Source organism: Sus scrofa, chromosome 14 (genome assembly GCF_000003025.6).
Source record: "Sus scrofa isolate TJ Tabasco breed Duroc chromosome 14, Sscrofa11.1, whole genome shotgun sequence".
NCBI lineage: Eukaryota > Metazoa > Chordata > Mammalia > Artiodactyla > Suidae > Sus > Sus scrofa.
Window position 1 is genome coordinate 111459423 of NC_010456.5, and position 19447 is coordinate 111478869.

The 19447-nt window shown below is 49.4% G+C and overlaps 1 protein-coding gene across 2 annotated transcripts; it reads left to right on the top strand.

Annotated features, from left to right (window-relative positions):
* On the top strand, nucleotides 2138-18611 carry SCD (stearoyl-CoA desaturase). 2 transcript variants are annotated; one of them, XM_021072070.1, is made up of 6 exons: nucleotides 2138-2588; nucleotides 3107-3389; nucleotides 8169-8299; nucleotides 9658-9863; nucleotides 11357-11589; nucleotides 13955-18611. In XM_021072070.1, the coding sequence occupies exons 1-6, from the start codon at nucleotides 2562-2564 to the stop codon at nucleotides 14269-14271; spliced, it is 1197 nt and encodes a 398-aa protein (XP_020927729.1). In that variant the 5' UTR covers nucleotides 2138-2561; the 3' UTR covers nucleotides 14272-18611.

A 19447-nucleotide genomic window follows, 5' to 3' on the forward strand; every position in this document is an offset into this window, starting at 1 on the left:
CACTCTCTTAACTACTCTAGACTTAGAGTAATTCCTAATTAAAATAGTTTAATTCCTCCAAATTTGTTCTTCTTTTCCAAAATTGTTTTTTGGCTATTCTAGACCCTTTGAATTTCCACTTAAATTTTAGAATCTGCTTGTCTATTTCCTCAAAGAAATCTGTTGGATTTCTATAGTGATTAAATTAATCTATAGATCAACACTGAGTCTGTCCATTTATGAACACAGAATATAACAAATTCTTTTTTTCTCTCTATTTAAGAGTTTTAAAGTTTTTCTCAGCATTGTTTTGATACTTTCAGTGTAGCTATCCTATAAACATTTAGATTTATTCTTTGTGACATTTTTGATGTTCTTTTAATTTTTGTTTTTTTAGGGCCGCACCTGTGGCACATGAAGTTCCTGGGCCAGGGGTCGAATCAGAGCCAAAGCTACCAGCCTATACCACCACCATAGCAACGCCAGGTCTGGACCGCATCTGTGATGTACGCCGGAGCTCGTGACAATGCCAGATCCTTAACCCACTGAGCAAGGCCAGCATGTAACCCACAACCTCGTGGACACTAGTCAAGTTCTTAACCCGCTGAGCCACAAGGAGAACTCCATTTTTGATGCTATTTTAAACAGTATATTTTAAATTTCATTCTGCAATTGTTTTTTAATAGAATATAGGACAGAATAATTTTTTTATACTGGTTTCTATCTTGACCTTTCTAAATTCACTTACCAATTTTGGCACTTTTTTGGTGGTAGATTCTGTACATTTTTCATACACACAGTTATGTCTTCTGCAAATAATAACAGTTTCTTTCTTCTTTTCCTATCTTTATATCTTTCATTTCTTTTTTCCTGTCCATCATGCAACCTAGGATTTCTAGCACAATGTTGACTAGAAATGGTAGACGATTATATGCTTGCCTGTTCTCTTAAGGGGAAATTTTTTTTTTTTTTTTTTTTTTGGTCTTTTTAAGCCTGCACCCATGGCTAGGAACTGTAGCTGCTGGCCTATGCCACAGCCACAGCAACACTGGATCCGAACTGTATCTGTGACCTACACCACAGCTCATGGCTATGCCAGATCCTTAACCCAATGAGCGAGGCCAGGGATCGAACCCTCGACCTCATGGTTCCTAGTCGGATTCGTCTCCGCTGCGCCACAACGGGAACTCCCACGACTAATGATTAAGTAAAATGATTCTTGTGGACTGACTTGCCTAATAATTCTATAGCTGATAGCTATTTTTGTCCCACTTACAAGTCCTTTTGCCTGCTTCTGGATGAAGGCACACGCTGCGCTTCCTCCCTTTTCTCATGAAAGCCATTCCAAAATTACAACTCGACAATCTGAAGAATTTCCAAAACATCCCGCACACGTTCGCGGGTGGGGGGGGGCGTGGGCACAAGGACGGGATCGCTCACTGGCGCCTGGAGGCGAACGTCCCCTGCTGGGCTTGCCTAGTAGCTGAACGCCGTGCGCGCGTGCAGGTCCACACATCTATCTATGCATCTACGTGTGTGTACACCGCTGCCGGCCTGGAGACCGGCGAGTTCAGCAGTACGCATCTATCGCCCCGCCGCCAGTGGGCGGCGCAGAGCCATTGTTCCGCCGCCGGCCGACCCTCAGCCCCTGCGGCACGCGCGTTCGTCACGGAGGGAGGTGGGGCTTCGCCGGGCCCCCGGCCCCCAACCCGGGGTTTGAAGGCACGTCTCCCCCTCCCACGCGTCTCCGCGAGCTAGAAGGCGGGAGTGGAGTTGTGCGTAGCGGTCGCCCGCGCGGCTTCACCCACACTTTCCCCGGAAACTTCCCTAGTGCCCATCCTTTCGCGAAGTGCCCCAGGGCCAGTCCTGGGCTAGCACCCACCTCCCACCCCCCTACTGAGTCCTCTTCCTCTTCCAGGGAAGACGCTCTCGAGCGCCTCCGAGGAGGCAGGACGCCGGGCAGAAGCCCAGCGGCCGGTGGAAGAGAAGCTGAGGAGGAGAAAGGGAGGGGAGGGGGAGTGAGGAGCTCGCGGCAGAGGGAACAGCAGATTGCGCCGAGCCAATGGCAACGGCAGGACGAGGTGGCACCAAATTCCCTTCGGCCAATGACGCGCCAGAGTCTACAGAAGCCCATTAGCATTTCCCCAGGGGCAGGGGCAGAGGCAGGGGCTGCGGAGACCGAGCCGCGGAGTGTCTGCAGCATCCAGTTTTTGCGTCTCCGGCCCCCAGTAAGCCCCGGCTCTCTGTCTCCTCCCCTCTCCCGCCCATGCGGTTCTCCCACGGTGAGCCAACTCTGCGCACTTTGCCCCTTCTTGGCAGCGAATAAAAGGGGTCAGAGGAAATACAGGACACGGTCGCCCACTGCCAGCTCTAGCCTTTAAATACCCAGCCTGGGGAGACCCGCGCACAGCAGGTCGGGTGCAGACACCGACCCAACGTGCAGCAAAGGGTTCCGAGCGCAGCATCGCTGATCTCCGCGCAAGAGCCGGCTCCAGCACTAGTCTACGCTCAGTGCGGTCTGCCACGAACTCCTCCCTGAAGTCTCATCCCTGGGAAAGTGATCCCAACGTCCGAGAGCCCAGATGCCGGCCCACTTGCTGCAAGAGGAGGTGAGTTTCCAAGTAATGGCCCCCAGACCGCGGGCTCGCCGGTGCTGGTTGGGCTTCTAGGTGACTCGGTGTAGAAGAGAGTTGAGATCGCCGAGGACAGCCACCTTTTTCGAGTTGTATAGTCTTCAGTTTGTTGGGAATGTGGATTGTAATTTGGGAACTTAGTTCTCCAACTTTTGTTTCCTAAAGCTTCAAAGAAAAATCTGGTGGTACCTGTACCCTGATGTGTGTAGGCATGCGGGCTTTCCTTTGTGTGTTTGAAGGGGTGCGAGTGTTTTACCCCTCTATTTCCCCTTCCCCTGAGGTTTCACCCTCCTCCCCAATTTCTCCGCACAGTTCCTGGGGACTTGCGTCTCTTCCATCTAGGATAGACCTTGCCCTCAGGTAACCTGGGTATTGGGGCCAGGTCTGTGCCTATACCCCGCCCTTCCCCCAGCTAGACCAGGGAGTGAAGTGGCCCCTAGTGTCTCCACGTGTCCTCCCCTCTCTCCCAGCTCTGCACTTCCACTCTCTTTCAGATCTCTAGCTCCTACACAACCACCACTACCATCACAGCACCTTCCTCCAGGGTCCTGCAGAATGGAGGGGGCAAGTTGGAGAAGACTCCCCAATACGTGGAAGAAGACATCCGCCCTGAAATGAAAGATGACATCTATGACCCAACCTACCAGGATAAGGAGGGCCCAAGGCCCAAGCTTGAATATGTTTGGAGAAACATCATCCTCATGAGTCTGCTACACTTGGGAGCCCTGTATGGGATCATATTGATCCCCACCTGCAAGATATACACCTTGCTCTGGGGTAAGAGGTCCCCTTGTCCTCCTGTCTCAGTATCCCAGGTTCTCTCCACTCTTTTAATACAGTAGCAACTTACACAGAGTAGAAACACCAGCCCCTCCAGGCCGAGGTTTTTCCAACCATTTCTCTTAGGTGTTGTGGTGGGCTGGGAAGGGAGTCTAGGGGTTTGGGATGCAGGAGTGTCGATTCTGGGGCCTTTAATTTGGGGGGGGGGTTGGAGAGGGAGCCCTGGGACCATGGGCCACAGGCTTTGAAGTGAGTAGATCTGTGCCAGGGAGTCAGCTTTTCTGTTTCAAGTCATTTTCTTGACTGCTTGTCCCAGCCCTGCCAGCCTAGAAAGAATCAAGGCCCTTACCTGGATGCATGGGAACATGGGGCTAGACTAGTGTGACTTTAGAGGGCACATGCTGGGTATAGTCACGGGGTAGCAAGAGAAACTACTCAGGAAGAGGGTTAAGCAGAAGAGGGGGAAGAGAGCTGTGGTCATCCATGAAATTATTTTGCCCTGATCCTTAGCCTTATCAGGCTCCTTAATTACACAGACAGAGGAAGGCGGCTCCTGCATAACTCATGTTACATGGATGTCTTGCTCTGTGACTCCACGTGGGTCTCCAGGGAACTGCACATGCCACTCAAGAAAATGTTCTAATGAAATAAGGTTAAAGAAACGTTTCCTGCCCCATTCCCCACCCATCCTGCTCCAGCCCCTCTCCCCTGATGCCAGGAGTGCCTCCTTGCTGGGGACAGCCAAGCCAGAAAAGAGACTCTGGAGCAGCCCCGGCCCTCAGGCTGCTGCAGTGAGGGAGACAGTCCCCCGTGCGTCCCTGACCTGCCCTTAGCTCAGCTCTTTCAGGAATCCATGGCTTGGGCTGATAGTGGAGCCCTGCCCCCTCACACACATGCGCTCTGCAGGCATTGCCACTCCTGCCTCGAGTCTGACTTGGGAAGAGGAGAGCAGGGAACTCTAAAGATCCAGGAGCTCCATGCTGCTACCCTCTGTGATGGGTGTGGGGTTCAGAACTCCCTGTTAAGAAAGCCACGGTATGGTTTCTGGAGCAGTGTCGGATGTTGGGTCCTTGCTGGCAGCTATGCTCTTGGAGGGTGGTTCTACAGAAGGACTGGTGGGCCAAGTTTCAGCAAAGTCCTCCAGGACCTCTTTGATCTAAAGAGGGTGGATCTGGTCTGCGGAGCCTTGTCTTGGCAGATCCTCTTGGTGCCACAGACAGAGAAATGCATCTGGGTAGATTCCCTCTCTCAATTTTCCCAGACACAAACTGGGGACAACAGGACTTTTTTTAAGCTTAGAAAGGTAGTGCTCCTCTTTTGGCCTCCCTGAAGCATGTGGAGTTGCCGGACCGGGGATCAGACCTAAGCCTCAGCTGCAGGAATGCCGGATCCTTAACCCACCCTACCAGGCCGGGATTCCACCTGAGTCCCAGCATTCCCAAGGTGCCGCTGATCCCGTTGTGCTACAGCGGACATTCCAAGAAAGGTGCTCCTGGAGTTCCTCGAGTGTCATTGCTGGGGCCAGCCAGGTGCAGAGGAAATCAATTCATCCTCAGACCAGGAAGGGCTCTTATAATTGTAAGGGAGGGGGACTTCTGCTCCCCAGCCCCTCTGAGAACCCAGCAGAGCTTGAGTTGCAGTGTGAGGAATCAAGAGCCAGGGACATGGATGCCCCAGGGAATCTGTGGGCTCCCCTCCTGACCCCTTCTCCCCCATAGAGGAGTCTTCACAAGTTTAGTCACTTCCAAGTCCCCCTCCAGCCTCAGGACTCCCTGTCGGCCTCGTTAAGTTCCGAGTTTGGCCAGGCAGCTGCTGCTGGCTCTTCTCCCTTGGCTGCTACTGCAGGGACAGGATGCTGTCCCCAACCAAGGCTGTGCCTGCCGCCTTTTTGGTGCCCTGCCTGTAGATGTGTGCTCTGCCCTTGGACAGAAACCTGTCACACAGACTGGATGGTGACTTTTTTACTTGTCCCTGGATCCTGTGGTGGTGGATGGCTTAGCTGATGGAATGACCATTTTGGTATGGCCATATCCGAGCTCCTCTGGTGGAGTTGGGGGAGGGTCAGAGTTCCCGAACCTTAAGAGTTCAGGAACTTGGCTTCATCTTTTCTTGTCTTGTCCCTAAGGACAGTGCTAAATTAGCAAATGGTTGTGATTCCAGCATTTGTCAGGACTGAGCAATTTTGAGTGTCTCAGAAGAGCCCTGAGGGCTGAAGCGATACCTGGCAGCACCTGGGGGCTCTGAGGCGAAACGTCTCCAGGCTCTTCCTTAGGGCTAAAACTATGAAGTTTTGCTTAACCATAAATCTAGACTTTAGTAGAGAATGAATATCCAACTGACAGGCTTAGGGGTGCTGGTAGAAAAAGGCACCAGAGACTTGGGTGTTTCCCCAGGTTCTCTGTTAGGATCATATGTGCTTCCATTTTTGTGCTTTGCTTTTTTAGGGCCACACTTGCGGCATATGTAAGTTCCCAGGCTAGGGGTCAAATGGGAGCTGCAGTTGCTGGCCTACACCACAGCCACAGCAACTCCCACGTACACCACAGTTCATGGCAATGCTAGATCTTTAACCCACTGAGTGAGGCCAGGCATCACACCCATGTCCTCATGGATACTAGTCAGGTTCGTAATTCACTGAGCCACAGTCAGAACTGCCTGCGTGTGCTTTCTGAGTCAGCTTGCCAGGGTCTTCGGTTGCATGTAACCACCCCAGTAGCTTCCTGGGTTCTGAGCTACCTCTTTCGTGCTCAAAGACTTTTCTTGGCCTTTGGTGATTGGCGGGCTGCGGCTCAACTGTTATTTATCCAGGTGCAGATGCAGGCAGATGCTGCCTCTGGGAGGATATTACCACAAGGCGGGGGAGGCCAGAAAATCACCTGGACCCCTAATGCAGCCCCGAGGACCGTGGGTGGCACTTCCCTGAGACAGACTCTGGCTCCCTGGCTCTCCTCCCTGTCCTGTAGGAGGAATAGGCTAGGGTAGAGGAAGGTGGGTGGGACAGGGGGCTTGTTTAGGAAACTGGTGTCTGTGGCTGAGAACACAAGACAATGTGTTACAATGTGTGGTGTCTCCAACTGCAACTAAGTTCAGTGGCCACTGAGGATCCATTGTTTCTAGCTGCTTCCCTAGGAATGAAACATTGTCAACAGTCACTGCTCTCCCAAGGCCTCAGCCTCTGCCTCCTAGAGCTGCTGAACAGAGGAAGGTGGGTGTGCCCAGCAACCCGCCTCCCAGTTAGAGACTCCAACCTGCACCCCTAGAACCTGCAGGCCCCCAGGAAGATGAGGTAGACAGCGCTGGGGTGCCCCCCACCACAGCTTTGAGCCTGCCCTACCGTTGCCTAGAATTAACCCTGACAGGGGTATGAGCTGACTGAGGAAGGTGGCAAAGGAGAGATGCAGGAGCGCTGCGAGTATCTTGGGCGGGGGGACATGGTAAACATCCTCGAGCCAGGGCTCAGGAGCACCAAGTACTTGTTGACAGAACACCTCATTTCAAACCATGGCTCCATTTTTTTTTTTTTTTTCCTTTTGCTTTTTAGGGCCACACCTTCGGCATATGGAGGTTCCCAGGCTAGGGGTCTAATCAGAGCTGTAGCCACCCACCTACACCACAGCCATAGGAACTCAGGATCCGAGCCGCATCTGCGACCTATTCCATAGCTCACTGCAACGCCAGATCCTTAACTCACTGAGTGATCCCAGGGATCGAACATGCAACCTCATGGTTACTAGTTGGATTAGTTTTTGCTGCGCCACAACAGGAACTCCTATGGCTCCCTTTCTTACTAGCCATGTGGCCTTAGATAAACACTTAATCTTTCTGAGTGTCTATTTCTTTGGCTTAAACCCCATGTAAGGTATCCAGTGAATCAAAGAATACAGAAATCTGGAGTTCCCCTTATGTCTCAGCCGTAACGAACCTGACTAGTATCCATAAGGACTCGGGTTGATCCCTGGACCCGCTCAGTGGGTTAAATATCCAGCATTCCTGTAAGCTGTGGTGTGGGTTGCAGACACAGCTGGGGTCTGGCGTGGCTGTGGCGTACGTTGGCGGCTGTGGCTCCAATTCCACCCCTAGCCTGGGAGCTTCCATATGCTGGGGATGTGGCTCTAGAAACAAACACAAACAAACAAACAAAAATCCTTGGCAAAGCTTAAGACTGTGCAGATATGACTTAGGTGCAAGGCGAGTTTTCCCCATTCTGTGACCACGCAGTCTGCCAAAAGACTGAAATGGTTTTGTACCAGATGGTAAATAGCTCTAGTTCTGAGCCCCCCCCCCGCCCCCCGCCGCCCCCCATGTCCCCTAGAACCCAGAGTCCCTCAAACTGGTCAGTGCCCAGGCCATCCTGTCTTAACATATTTTAATACTGCCCTTGTTTATGGGTCTTCAGCTCTGCAAGAGTACTCTGTGGTCCTTAAAACTGTGGAGAAGCTTAGTGAAGGTCAGAGGAGATGGGACCTGGGATAATGTCCTTCATGACAGAGAATGACAAGTGGCTGGAGGGTGAGAGCCCTCTTCTCTGTCCCGCCTTCCTGAACTTTCTGGGACCTGTAAGCTTATTCCAGCTGTGAGGCTAAGAGGATAGGAGGCGATGGTAATTTTTTTCCAAGTGGTAAAATTGAAGGGGCCTAAGAGATCTAGGTGTCCGTGGAGTTCAGGGAAAAGCAGATCCTCACCTGCAGCCTGAAGGACACCCAGACGCTGACCTGAGGAGAACATCACGTGTAAGACTTGCCCCGATTACTGACTCCCTGTCCTGTCTTCCGGCAGCGTTTGCCTACTATCTGCTGAGTGCTGTGGGTGTCACGGCAGGAGCTCACCGCCTGTGGAGTCACCGAACTTACAAAGCTCGACTGCCCCTGCGGGTCTTCCTGATCATTGCCAACACGATGGCATTCCAGGTAAGAAGCCAGCTGTGCTCAGCTCTTTATCAAACGCAGGCGATGGGTGCCTGGAAGGGAGCAGCACCTGGACAGCTACTTCACTTTCCTCTCTGCTTCCAGTCACCTCAAGTTCAGGTTCAGTCCTTGGGTCCATAACACCTGCAGTACTTTGGAGTGACTGGAAAAGGGAAATAGGGGATAAAGAGGAAATAGCCTCTGTGTATAGGATCGTTTTCGAGCCTCCGTTGTCACACAGTCTGGTCGTTGTGGTCCCTTCATTAGTGCACGAGGCAGGAACTGACCCTGATTTCCTAGGCAGCCGTTGGACAATACATTCACTATTTTAGGTGAACATCTCAGGACTCCACCAAAAGGGATTAAAGTTAATGTTTCACAGATTCATGAACCCTATTGTTTTCAGGTGAGAAGATCAAACACTTTTATAGTGTTAACTATACCTCCTGGCCCTATTCTGAGCACTTGACAAGGATTACACCATTAAGCCCTCCCAACAGTCTTAGGAGGTTGGTACTGTTGTGATCCCCATTTCACGGAGGGGGAAGCTGTGTCACTGAGGGTGTAGGTAGACCATCATTATGGTCCTGTGTTGAGCTGCCAAGCTGTCTAAGTCAAATATTGAGGTCTGCTGAAGCCGGAAGCTCATAGCAGGGAATTGGAGAAAGGGAACTCCGAGTTATTGAACAGCAGCACTGGGCAAAGGCTAGCATGTTGTGTGGGGCTTAGCTTGGATCAAGGGGCAAAAAGAAGGAAACCAAATCGGTTCCTTTCTTCGTGGCAGTGTCTCACACAGCTGCATAACTGTCTTCTGCCATAGCACTTAACGCCTTGAAGGCCCCTGATGTGGTCCCTGTTGGGGCAAAAGAAGGAAGAGATATTGGCACCCTCTCTAAGCGATAGAAAGTGTCCCAGAGGAGCCCAGAGACCATTTGGAAATGCGGTCAAATCATGATTATGTGTCTGGCCTTGTTGAGTTGTGGGAGCTGAATCTTGCCAAGGGATTAGGCAGCCTGTGAAGACCCTTTGCTCCAGTTCTTGCTGGAAGAATTGCAATTTTGCCTCCTAGTGAAACTCTTCAAGCTCTATACAATCCATCTCCATTCTGCCCACCATATAACCCGCAAGAAGCAGCCAGCCCTATTCATGTGGTCCTGAGACTTGAAGGTGCTTTTCCACTTAAGCATCAGTGGCCAGTTAGAGAGGAGGCAACTCCCTGACTCCTCCTTTGGAGCCTTGACTCCCAGGTATTTCGCGAGCTTGGGCTGAGCGCCTCGGGCTCTTGAAGACACCTAGCCATTGGCATTCCCCTGAGAGGGTGTCTCTCCTCAGGCCTCCATTCCTCTTCTCTGTCCCTCCAGAATGACGTTTATGAATGGGCCCGAGATCACCGTGCCCACCACAAGTTTTCAGAAACAGATGCTGATCCCCACAATTCCCGACGTGGCTTTTTCTTCTCTCACGTGGGTTGGCTGCTTGTGCGCAAACACCCAGCCGTCAAAGAGAAGGGTGGTTTGCTTAACATGTCTGACCTAAAAGCCGAGAAGCTGGTGATGTTCCAGAGGAGGTGAGTGCTGTGGTGGTGGAGCTGGGCGCCTGGTGTTTGGGGACACCCTCTCCCCTCCCTGTTTTTTCTTCTAGGACTTGTCCACATAAGCTGGGAAACTGACAGGGTCTGCTTACCCCAAATCATAATTCAAAACCCTTCTTTTATGGGCCACAGCCATAGACTGTTGTTGATTCTTTCTCTCTGAGCTAAAAAAAAAAACCAGTTAAGGTCAACAATGTGTGTTGACCTGTTACAGTCATGGATACAAAGCTACATGTTGTCATAGTCCTTACCTTCAAGAAGTTCATAGCCTGTTGGGGATGGGAGCACTAAGCCAGGTGTCCAAATACCTATGACATGGCAAAATATTTTTCTGTCCCCAGGAAAGGCACAGAGGGGAGGGAGACTGTGGAGTGGGGAACATTAGAGAAGGGTTTTATGAGAAGGTAGCTTAGGAATCCACTGGTAGCTTAGGAATCCACTTAGGAATCTTTGTAAGATTTTCACAAGTGTTGGCGGAGCGGGAGGCAGTGCAAACAGAAAGAATGAGCTAAAGCATGAAGCATGTTCCAGCAATAGAGTCCCTCTGCTTAAAGTACAGGGTGTGGTAGGAAATAAAGACTAGAGAGACCGAGACCTTTCTTGTGGGGCCTTAAGAGCAGACAGGGTTTAATTCAACTCCAGCAATAGGAAACCATGGAAGGGTTTTTGAGCCGGAATGTGGTCAGAGGTGTGCTCTGGAGAGGTCACCCTGCAGATAGGTGAAAGAAACCGTTGGGCTGAAGAGGTGAGCTGCAGGGCCCCAGGTGAGGAGGTAGTGGGCATCCATGCTGGGGAAGTGGTGGCACGGAGAGGAGGCGAAATGTGGGGACACACGTGATCCAAGAGTAGCAGACTTGACTGCTGAAGAGGTGCAGGAAATCAGCTCCCTCGGAATGTCAGTAGCCTGTTTTACTTTGGGAGAATGAAGAATGGGCCAGGGCCTCCAGAGGGACAGCCTGCAGGCATCCGGGACACTCGGTGTGCCCCTGAGGGGAAAAGAAGAGAAAGGATCAGAAGGCTTGCTGGCTAGCAAGAGAGGAAGGCAAGATACCAAACACAGATTCTGCAAAGAGCACTGACACCAAGAGAGGAGCAGGCAGAATGGAAAGACCTGGGCAGGAGAACTCAGTTCAGTAATCTGTAATTTGGGCCGCCCCTGTTGTGGTACGATTAGGCTGTGGTCAAAGAGAGCAATGGATGGAGAGTCGGGAGACAAGGCATTCCAGCCCTTGCTCCACTGGTTCCTGGTGGTATGACCCTAGAAAAGTCATTTAGCCCCTCCTTACCTTACCTCATCAAAAAAGTATGATAATAACACTGCCTTCTCAAAAGACTACCCACCCCATCCCTCTTGCTCTGTTTCCTGCCACCTTGTGCTCACAGCGTAGAGGGTAGGGGACAGCTCAGCCCCATGAAAGGACAAAGTCAGAGTCCCCTCCATGAATGGGGTGTGTGATCTCTCCCTGTAGGTACTACAAACCCGGTATCCTGTTGATGTGCTTCATCCTGCCCACGATCGTGCCCTGGTATTGCTGGGGTGAAGCTTTTCCCCAAAGCCTGTTCGTCGCCACCTTTCTTCGTTACGCCATCGTGCTCAATGCCACCTGGCTGGTAAACAGTGCTGCCCACCTATACGGATATCGCCCTTATGACAAGACTATTAGCCCCCGGGAGAATATCCTGGTTTCATTGGGAGCTGTGGGTAAGTTAGCAGTCCATAGCAAGACCCCATCTAGTGGGCTGCTGGTTAAGAGTATTAGACTAGGAGCCAGAAAAACCAGATTAACCTGCTTTATGACCCCTCTCTGTTTCTCTGCTATAAAACTAAGGTGCAATAGTAGATACCCCTTGAGAGTTGGGCAGCAAGTCTTATATAAAGAGAATTGGGCTAAAAAATAACAATGTCTCTGAGTCCAGGTTCCAAAAAAGATCCCCAGGTGCTCTGGATGAGGAACCGCTTTGGCTTGTCCTTTTTCCAGTCATCTCTGGGCTGGCACATGGTCTGGCTAGGGGCAGGGACTGCATGAATAGAACAGTAGGGTCTTCTGGGTGGCCAGTAAGCCTAGTGTTTTATATTTAGACATGCTATACAAAATGCAGAACAAATCCTTAACATTTCAACAAGCTTCTCTTTTATCACCTTGCTATATTCAGAGAGGCTGAACTCAAAGTGTATTTCATGCCTTATTGTTTGGTGATGCCAACATGAAGGACCTCAAAGCAACTGTTGGTGGCCCTTTTATCACCACCGACCGCTCTCATCTCTTGTCCTTTATTCTTCTCTTGTCCTTTATTCTTCTCTAACCCGTGCTGGGAACACCCGCTCCCCTTAACATGGCTTGGAGAACTCCTGATAAAGCAGTTAATTTGATCACAAGTCTCTGCTCACTGATCTAATGCTGACTATTCAAGAATATCTTTCTAAAAAAAAAAAAAAGTTGTATCTTTCTCTCATTCCAGTTTCAATAGCCAGAATCTAAGACAACAGTGTTCTACCATCTGTCTCCCTTTTATTTTTTCCTCTGCCACTCTTTTCAACTAAACATAGATCTTGACTAACGCCTGGAAGCAGTTTTCCTTAAGCAGCGCCTGTGACCTCTTCCACGCTAGTGATCAGTGCCACTGGTTGTCTGGCATATCTAGGCAACCTCCCTGCTCCCCACATGTGTGTACACTGCGGCCTAGCTTTTGCTTTGTTCTCTTTAAAACCTTTCTTTATGTGCTCAACCCTGAGCATCTTTTTTTTTTACAATCTGTACTAAAGACATTTCATTTGTATCTTTTTTTTTTTTTTTTTTTTTTTAGTGCCGCACCTGTGCCATATGGAAGTTCCCAGGCTAGGGGTCCAATCCGAGCTACAGCTGCTGGCCTCCACCACAGCCACGGCAATGCCAGATCCAAGCAACCTACACCACAGCTCATGGCAATGCTGGATCCTTAACCCACTGAGCAAGGCCAGGGATTGAACCCACAACCTCATGGTTCCTAGTTGGATTTGTTTTTGCTGAGCCACAAGGGGAACTCCTGTATCTCTTTTTAACTTTCATGTATCTTCCCCCTCCTTTCAGGGACCCTCTACCATTGTGCATGTATCTACTCTGAACCATGTTTGAAATCTAACAGGCTATTTTCATAGAAGATTTATGAATGTTGTGGAAGTTTCTGGAATGAGACTGGTCCTGGATTTAGAATGAGCTCCCCCAACCCCAGTCTCTTTCTAACCATCCGTTCAAAGTAGCTGCCAACATCTTCCTTTGTCTCAATTATCATTCATCCCTCCATCCTGGCTGCTCTCCCCCTTATTACCTCACCCTTTGTTCTCCCATAGCTGGCTTCCCTGTCATTCTAATCTTTTTCTTCTTGAATTACCTCCCCCACAGTCACATGCTCATCTCTCCGCTAAAGCTGACCTCCTGCCTTGAGCCTCTCCTGGACTGTGTCTTGCTGCCCCAGTTGCAGAGTCTTGTCCTTCTCCTCTTTTTTTCTCCCTTGGCAACTAGTGTGTGTCTGATTAAAGTTTTAAATCTGATAAGTATATCTGATAAGCCTGGCTAGTGCTTATCAAGATCCTAGCTGCAGAATTTTATGGAAATTCGTACTTTTAGCCTTGGGGTTATCCTACCCTCCTACTCAGTTCACACTAGATAAGCTGATTATCCACTTGGTAGAGAGTCAGACAGAGGACCTACCTCGAATGATGCCCTGGATGGTGTCATTTCCTTTGCAGAATTTCCTTCCTTGCTTGTTATTAATGTCATTACTACTCTACTAAGGCTCTTTCATCTTCAAAGGGCTCAACATGCTCTTTTATTAGCTATTCTTGCCCAGCTCTGCCTGGGCGTCATAAGGGGTCAGCATTGTCATAGTTGAATGCTGTTCGGAAAAAAGATCCCGCCAAGGGTTGGAGACCTCTGGCTCTGGAGTTTGCACAGCTCAACTCATGACAGACATTATTCTGAATCCAGAGTTTCTCTGATTTTCTTCTATGGAGCAAAGTGAACTCCTCTTCTCAGAAGCATAGAGGTTTTTTATTCTAATTCTAAGCCTTTTGATTCTGTTTCCCTCAGAGAGCTTCTGTCTTATCAGCTTGACCCCCACACCAGGATTCAAGCTCAAAGAATTAGAAGCCAGAGCAGTCCCCTCTGAACCAGTGGAAACTGAGGAAATGTGGGCCCCTGGTCTGGGCCTCTTTCTGACTTTTGACTGTTGGTGCCTGATTCCGTGGTACCTTCTGCCCTTAGAGATGGTATGGTACAGTGGGGAAAGGTATACCCCCTTGCTCACCTTTTTCAGAAACACGGCAGCAGTTCTTTGTTCTAGACTCTTCTCTCCTCACCCTAACACATGCTCACTCATACAGAGCTTTAAGGTCTCAGACCAATAACTAGTGAAGCTCTGGAATTTCCCAATCTAAAATTTATCCCCTGTGATAGCAGTTTCTCTCCGGTCATCTTATCCCCTCAGAGGAACTGTCAGTCCTCTTCCCACAGAGGCTCCCAGAGAGCCATGGCGACCAGGGTGTCCCCAGTTGTTTCTCAAGGTGCCTCTGAGGGGATCTATTTCGTTGAAAAGACTGGATTCATTCATTCAACCACAGCAAGTTATCTGCTAGGTTTGAGCTGTGCCACCCCCAGTGTAGCTTCATGACTTTTCTCTGCTTTTTGTTCCAGGTGAGGGCTTCCACAACTACCACCACACCTTTCCCTATGACTATTCTGCCAGCGAGTACCGCTGGCACATCAACTTAACCACGTTCTTCATCGACTGCATGGCTGCCCTGGGTCTGGCTTATGACCGGAAGAAAGTATCCAAGGCTGCCATCTTGGCCAGGATTAAAAGAACTGGAGATGAGAGCTACAAGAGTGGCTGAGTTTGGGGTCCCTTGGGTTCCTTTTCTGAAAGCCAGCTGGGCAGAGGTTTAATGTTCTGTTTATTAACTACTGAATAATGCTACCAGGATGCTAAAGATGATGATGTTAACCCGTTCCAGTACAGTATTCTTTTAAAATTTCTTTTAAGATTGAAAGCCTACAATTCTGCCTTTATGATGCTAAGCTCATATTCTTGTTTCTTCTCTCTCTTCTAGTCCCATTGTCCTTCTCTTGGCTTTGTTCCTGTCACCTTCCTCTCTCTTCCCCCTCACTGTGCCCCAGGCAAGGAGCTGGTCAGTCATTGGTGGGTTTCCAGCTTCCAAAGCCTAGACCTTTCAGTAGTCCAAAACTGGTGAGTGGTCTTTGCCCCAGATAGCTCTTTCTTTGAGTTGTCCTGAGCTTTAAGGTGGGTGGCTCAAGGGAGAGAGGTGATAAAGTCTTCTGGGAAAGCCCCGTTCATTATTTTCAGCCCAGACTTTTGCTCGATGACATGGAAAAATAACTCTATTTTGGCACAAAGCTTCGAAAGCAGGTAATTTGTCAGGGGAGGGAGTTAGCATGCTGTGTGTGGTGGGGTTGATAAAGAAGGGGGAGGTGAGGTGGGAAACCAGGCAGGAGGCTCCTGCTGTGATGGGACACTCGGCTGACTGCCCAGTGAGGGCTTTGCGCCCTGACACACAGCATGCTTCCTTTCTCTCCTGACTCTGGGGAATGGCCGTGGAACTTGGCAATGCTAGAACTCAAAAGCACATCCCAGTGTCCCAATGTACGTTAGGCTGAGGATAAAGAAGCAGCATTTAGTTTGTGGCAGCAGTGGTCTCTGCTGGGGAAGAAGTCTTTCTTGTCTCTTTAATAACAGGAAGATTTCTTATTCCATAGAGTGAGAAATCTTGAGGTTCTTTCCGGAATTGCTGAATCGGCAACTCATGCAATTGTCCTCACTCTTTTCATCTTCCCGCTCTGCCATCTTTGGGATACAGCTCCCCTCATAGTAACAATAAGGTGGCTGCCGCATTTTGAGACATCGGAACTGAGGTGTGTTGGTGGTACCGTGGTGAGCTTAACTATCTTCCCAAAAAGAAAGGATTTTAGCAGGTGGAGGTGGGTCCCACATAAAGATAGTTAAACCTCGGTACTTTGCTTGGAATACCAACATAATTCTCTTGGACTATTTCCCTCTGAAAGAGAAGGAGGCTTGAGAAGAGGAAGAATGGGGGTGGATGGTCTCCTTTCCTCTCTCTGCTGAACAGGAGATGGAGGGGTTGAGGGGCAGGGTCTAGAGGCAGCTCCTGAGACATAACATTGCAAACGAAGGGCTCTGGGGGATTCAGAAGGTTACTGAGTAAGTTACTGGACGTCCTCCTATGGGAAGCTGGTCACACAGGCAAGTTAGATATTGGGGTTCATTTCATTCATTCCAGTTGCTGCTTGGAATAAGGAACTAGAAGGCTGCTCCCCACAGTGTGAAAGCCTTTCACTCCTGCCTTCTAGCCTCAAGCGTACTACCCTGACTATGGATTCCTGCTCTGCCCTGTCTATCCGTTTTTTCCTGCCGGTTCTATCTCCTCCCTGAGATTTTTCCTTTCTCTCTGGAGGGCAGGCCTCCTTTGGGAGTATGCAAAGGCAGTGATGGCTGCTGCTCTACAGGCAGCTTCCTCTCCCACAGTCAGAATGCTCAGGGTCACTGAACCACTGTTTCTCTTCACAAAGGTGAGCTAGCTGCCACCTCCACGTGGCCTCCAGAGTCTCCACCTGCACCCTTGTGCTCCCCTGCCACTCCAATGATTCAAGACAAGGCGGGCAAACCCTCCTAGAAACATCCCGGGCACGGGCATCCTTTCTCATAAGGCACAGCCAAGCCAAATGCTCACGTTGTGCCAGTGAGTCAGCCACAGAGCAAAAGAGGGTTTGTGGTTAGTCTCCTCTATCTGGGTCAGAACCAGAGAGCAGGCTGGATGCCCCCTGCTTGCTCGGTAAGCCTGCCCAGCCTGAGTCAGTGCTCGCGGCTGACAGTGCAATGCTTGCAGAAACAGGAGGGAGCCCGGTCTTCACTGGGAAGCACAAGAGGCCAAGACAAGTTCCAAAGTGCCTCACTCGAAAGGGAACCCTGTCCCCTGGAGCTAGGGTGTACCACAAAGCTTTGGCTGAGTCTTGGGCTGAACAGCGTCTCTGTTCAGCAAACTAACCAGCATTCCCTACAGCACAGCCCAAGGCAGACAAGAGAATAGAAGAGGGCTGGAAAACAAAAAATAAGAACCTTGGCCCACTCCTGTCCCTGTAACCTCAGTCGTCAACACAGAAGCCTGGCTTTACTCTAAAGATTGGAAATATACAATACCAGATGCTCTGTCCACTGTTGAGCCCCAGGAGTGGAAGGGCAGAGAGCATTTCTTCCTGTATTAACTGAGTAAATGGAGGATAAAGGGGTTGGGCTGGACTAGAGGCATCTTTGTCTTTTGAGCCATTCTTCTCAGTAGAAAAAAAAGCTGATGGAAGATCACTATAGTTCACATTCCCAGACCCAAGCACCTACTCTTTGGAAATGACTGTTGGGTTAGTTTTAATTCCACAGGTCGTCAGATGCCTGCTTTATAGCTGATGATCAAAACCAACTTTTATCTTTCTATTCTAATTGTTTTCAATGGATCTGATCCATACCATAACCCTACACAAGGCTGGATGGGCTTCTTAGGCCAAGGGCCCCAGTGTATGTGTGGATGTGTAGGGTGGGAGGGCGGGGAGTAAGGAATACTTTTTTCAAGGTTCTAAAGCTGAATTCAAATGACGCATTAATGACCCAGAAACTCAGATCTGATCGAATCTGAATTTCTAACAGGCCTTGCTTTGTAGGTGTACTGACAACTTATCTGGGGGCCTTACATCTTTTTTAATCGGTGTTACGTCCGAGCCTGCTCTGCTCCCTCACTCCCTCTGCACTCCCTCTGTGGCGTTCCCTTGCCCCTGAGAGCCTGCAGAAGTGGCTGGTAGAAGTGGGGGGCTGGCTGGAGAATTATCAGTATGCAGGATTCCTTTCTGGGCTTTGTTTTGGAAACTTTCCTTAGGGCTGTTTTTATTAAGTGCCCACATTTGACGGAAGGTGGAAGGAATTTGAATGTATTTGATTTATAATGTTATTATTATTATTTTTTTAGATTAAAAGATGGTTGTAGCATTTAAAACGGAAACCTTTTCTCCTGGTTAGCTAGTATCCTGAGTGTATTCTCTGTAAGTGTAGCTCAAATGGGTCAGCGTGAAGAAAAGTTAAAGAAAGCACGATGTCAAGGTTACACGGGTGGTTAAGGCCAGGGCCTCTCCTACCACTGTGCCACTGACTTGCTATGTGACCCTGGGCAAGTCATTTAACTATAATGTGCCTCAGTTTTCCTTCTGTTAAAATGGGATAATAATACTGACCTACCTCAAAGGGCAGTTTTGAGGCGTGACTAATGCTTTTTATAAAGCATTTTGGGATCCTTCAGCAGAGGAATTCTCTTAAGTCCTGAGTATTTTTATAATAACAGTATCCACCATGAACTGTGTCCACCATGAACCCTGTGTCCTGGATGCTGTCATTAATCTTTATGGTTCTCTCTGAGAAATTGAATAAACCCAATAGATAAGTGGTGGATAACTAGTCAGACAGAATCTGAGAATGCATAAACTCATTGCCATGGAAACATACACAGGATACCTTTTCCTTGATTGGGTGGGATTTTTTCCCCTTTTTATGTGGGATAGTAGTTATTTGTGGCCTAAGAATAATTTTGGAATAATTTCTATTAATATCAACTCTGAAGCTAGTTGTACTGATCTGAGATTGTGTTTGTTCATAATAAAAGGGAAGTGAATCTGATTGCCTTGTGTCTGAGAGGTTTTTTGCCTGTGAGTCAGTCTCTTGGGACTTAATCTGCCACCCTATGTCCTGTTCCTATACCTTTAAGAGAGTAAAAAAAGTAGAAGCTACAATGGTTGATTCACACTCTAGTAACCCGCCCTGCCCTCCCTGCCCTTCTTAGGGGTAACTTTAGGTTAAACTCAGCCTTGGCAGCAGGAAGCCAGGAGTCTGCTGCCATTAGATCAGACATGTTAACCCCAGCTGGCTCTTTGGCCCTGGGGAAATGCCAGGTCTCTTTCGGTAACATGGGCCAAAAATGATACTGAGAGAGGAAAGGAGCAGCAGGTGACACTTCCCTGGAAAGGGGTTCTGTACCTGGCAACCCAGGCTGGGCCATCCTGCTTCATTCCTCTGAAATGTAGCCCCTTCTGGGAATAAAGTGGCTTCCTGAAAATGCTGATTAACAACAGCAGGAAGAAAGGAAAAGCAATCCTAGAGAAGCCTTGTAAATTCCTGGAATAGAGAGGGCTTCATGATCATCAACTAGAAAGGCTTTGGCTTTTACTGCTTTAGCTAAGAATCTTTTTTTTTTTTTTGTCTTTTTGCTATTTCTTTGGGCCGCTCCCGCGGCATATGGAGGTTCCCAGGCTAGGGGTCCACAGCAACGCGGGATCCGAGCCGCGTCTGCAACCTACACCACAGCTCACAGCAACGCCAGATCCTTAACCCACTGAGCAGGGGCAGGGACCCAACCCGCAACCTCATGATTCCTAGTCGGATTCGTTGACCACTGCGCCACGACGGGAACTCCGCTGAGAATCTTGATGTGCAAACGAGAAGGGCTTTTTTTGAAG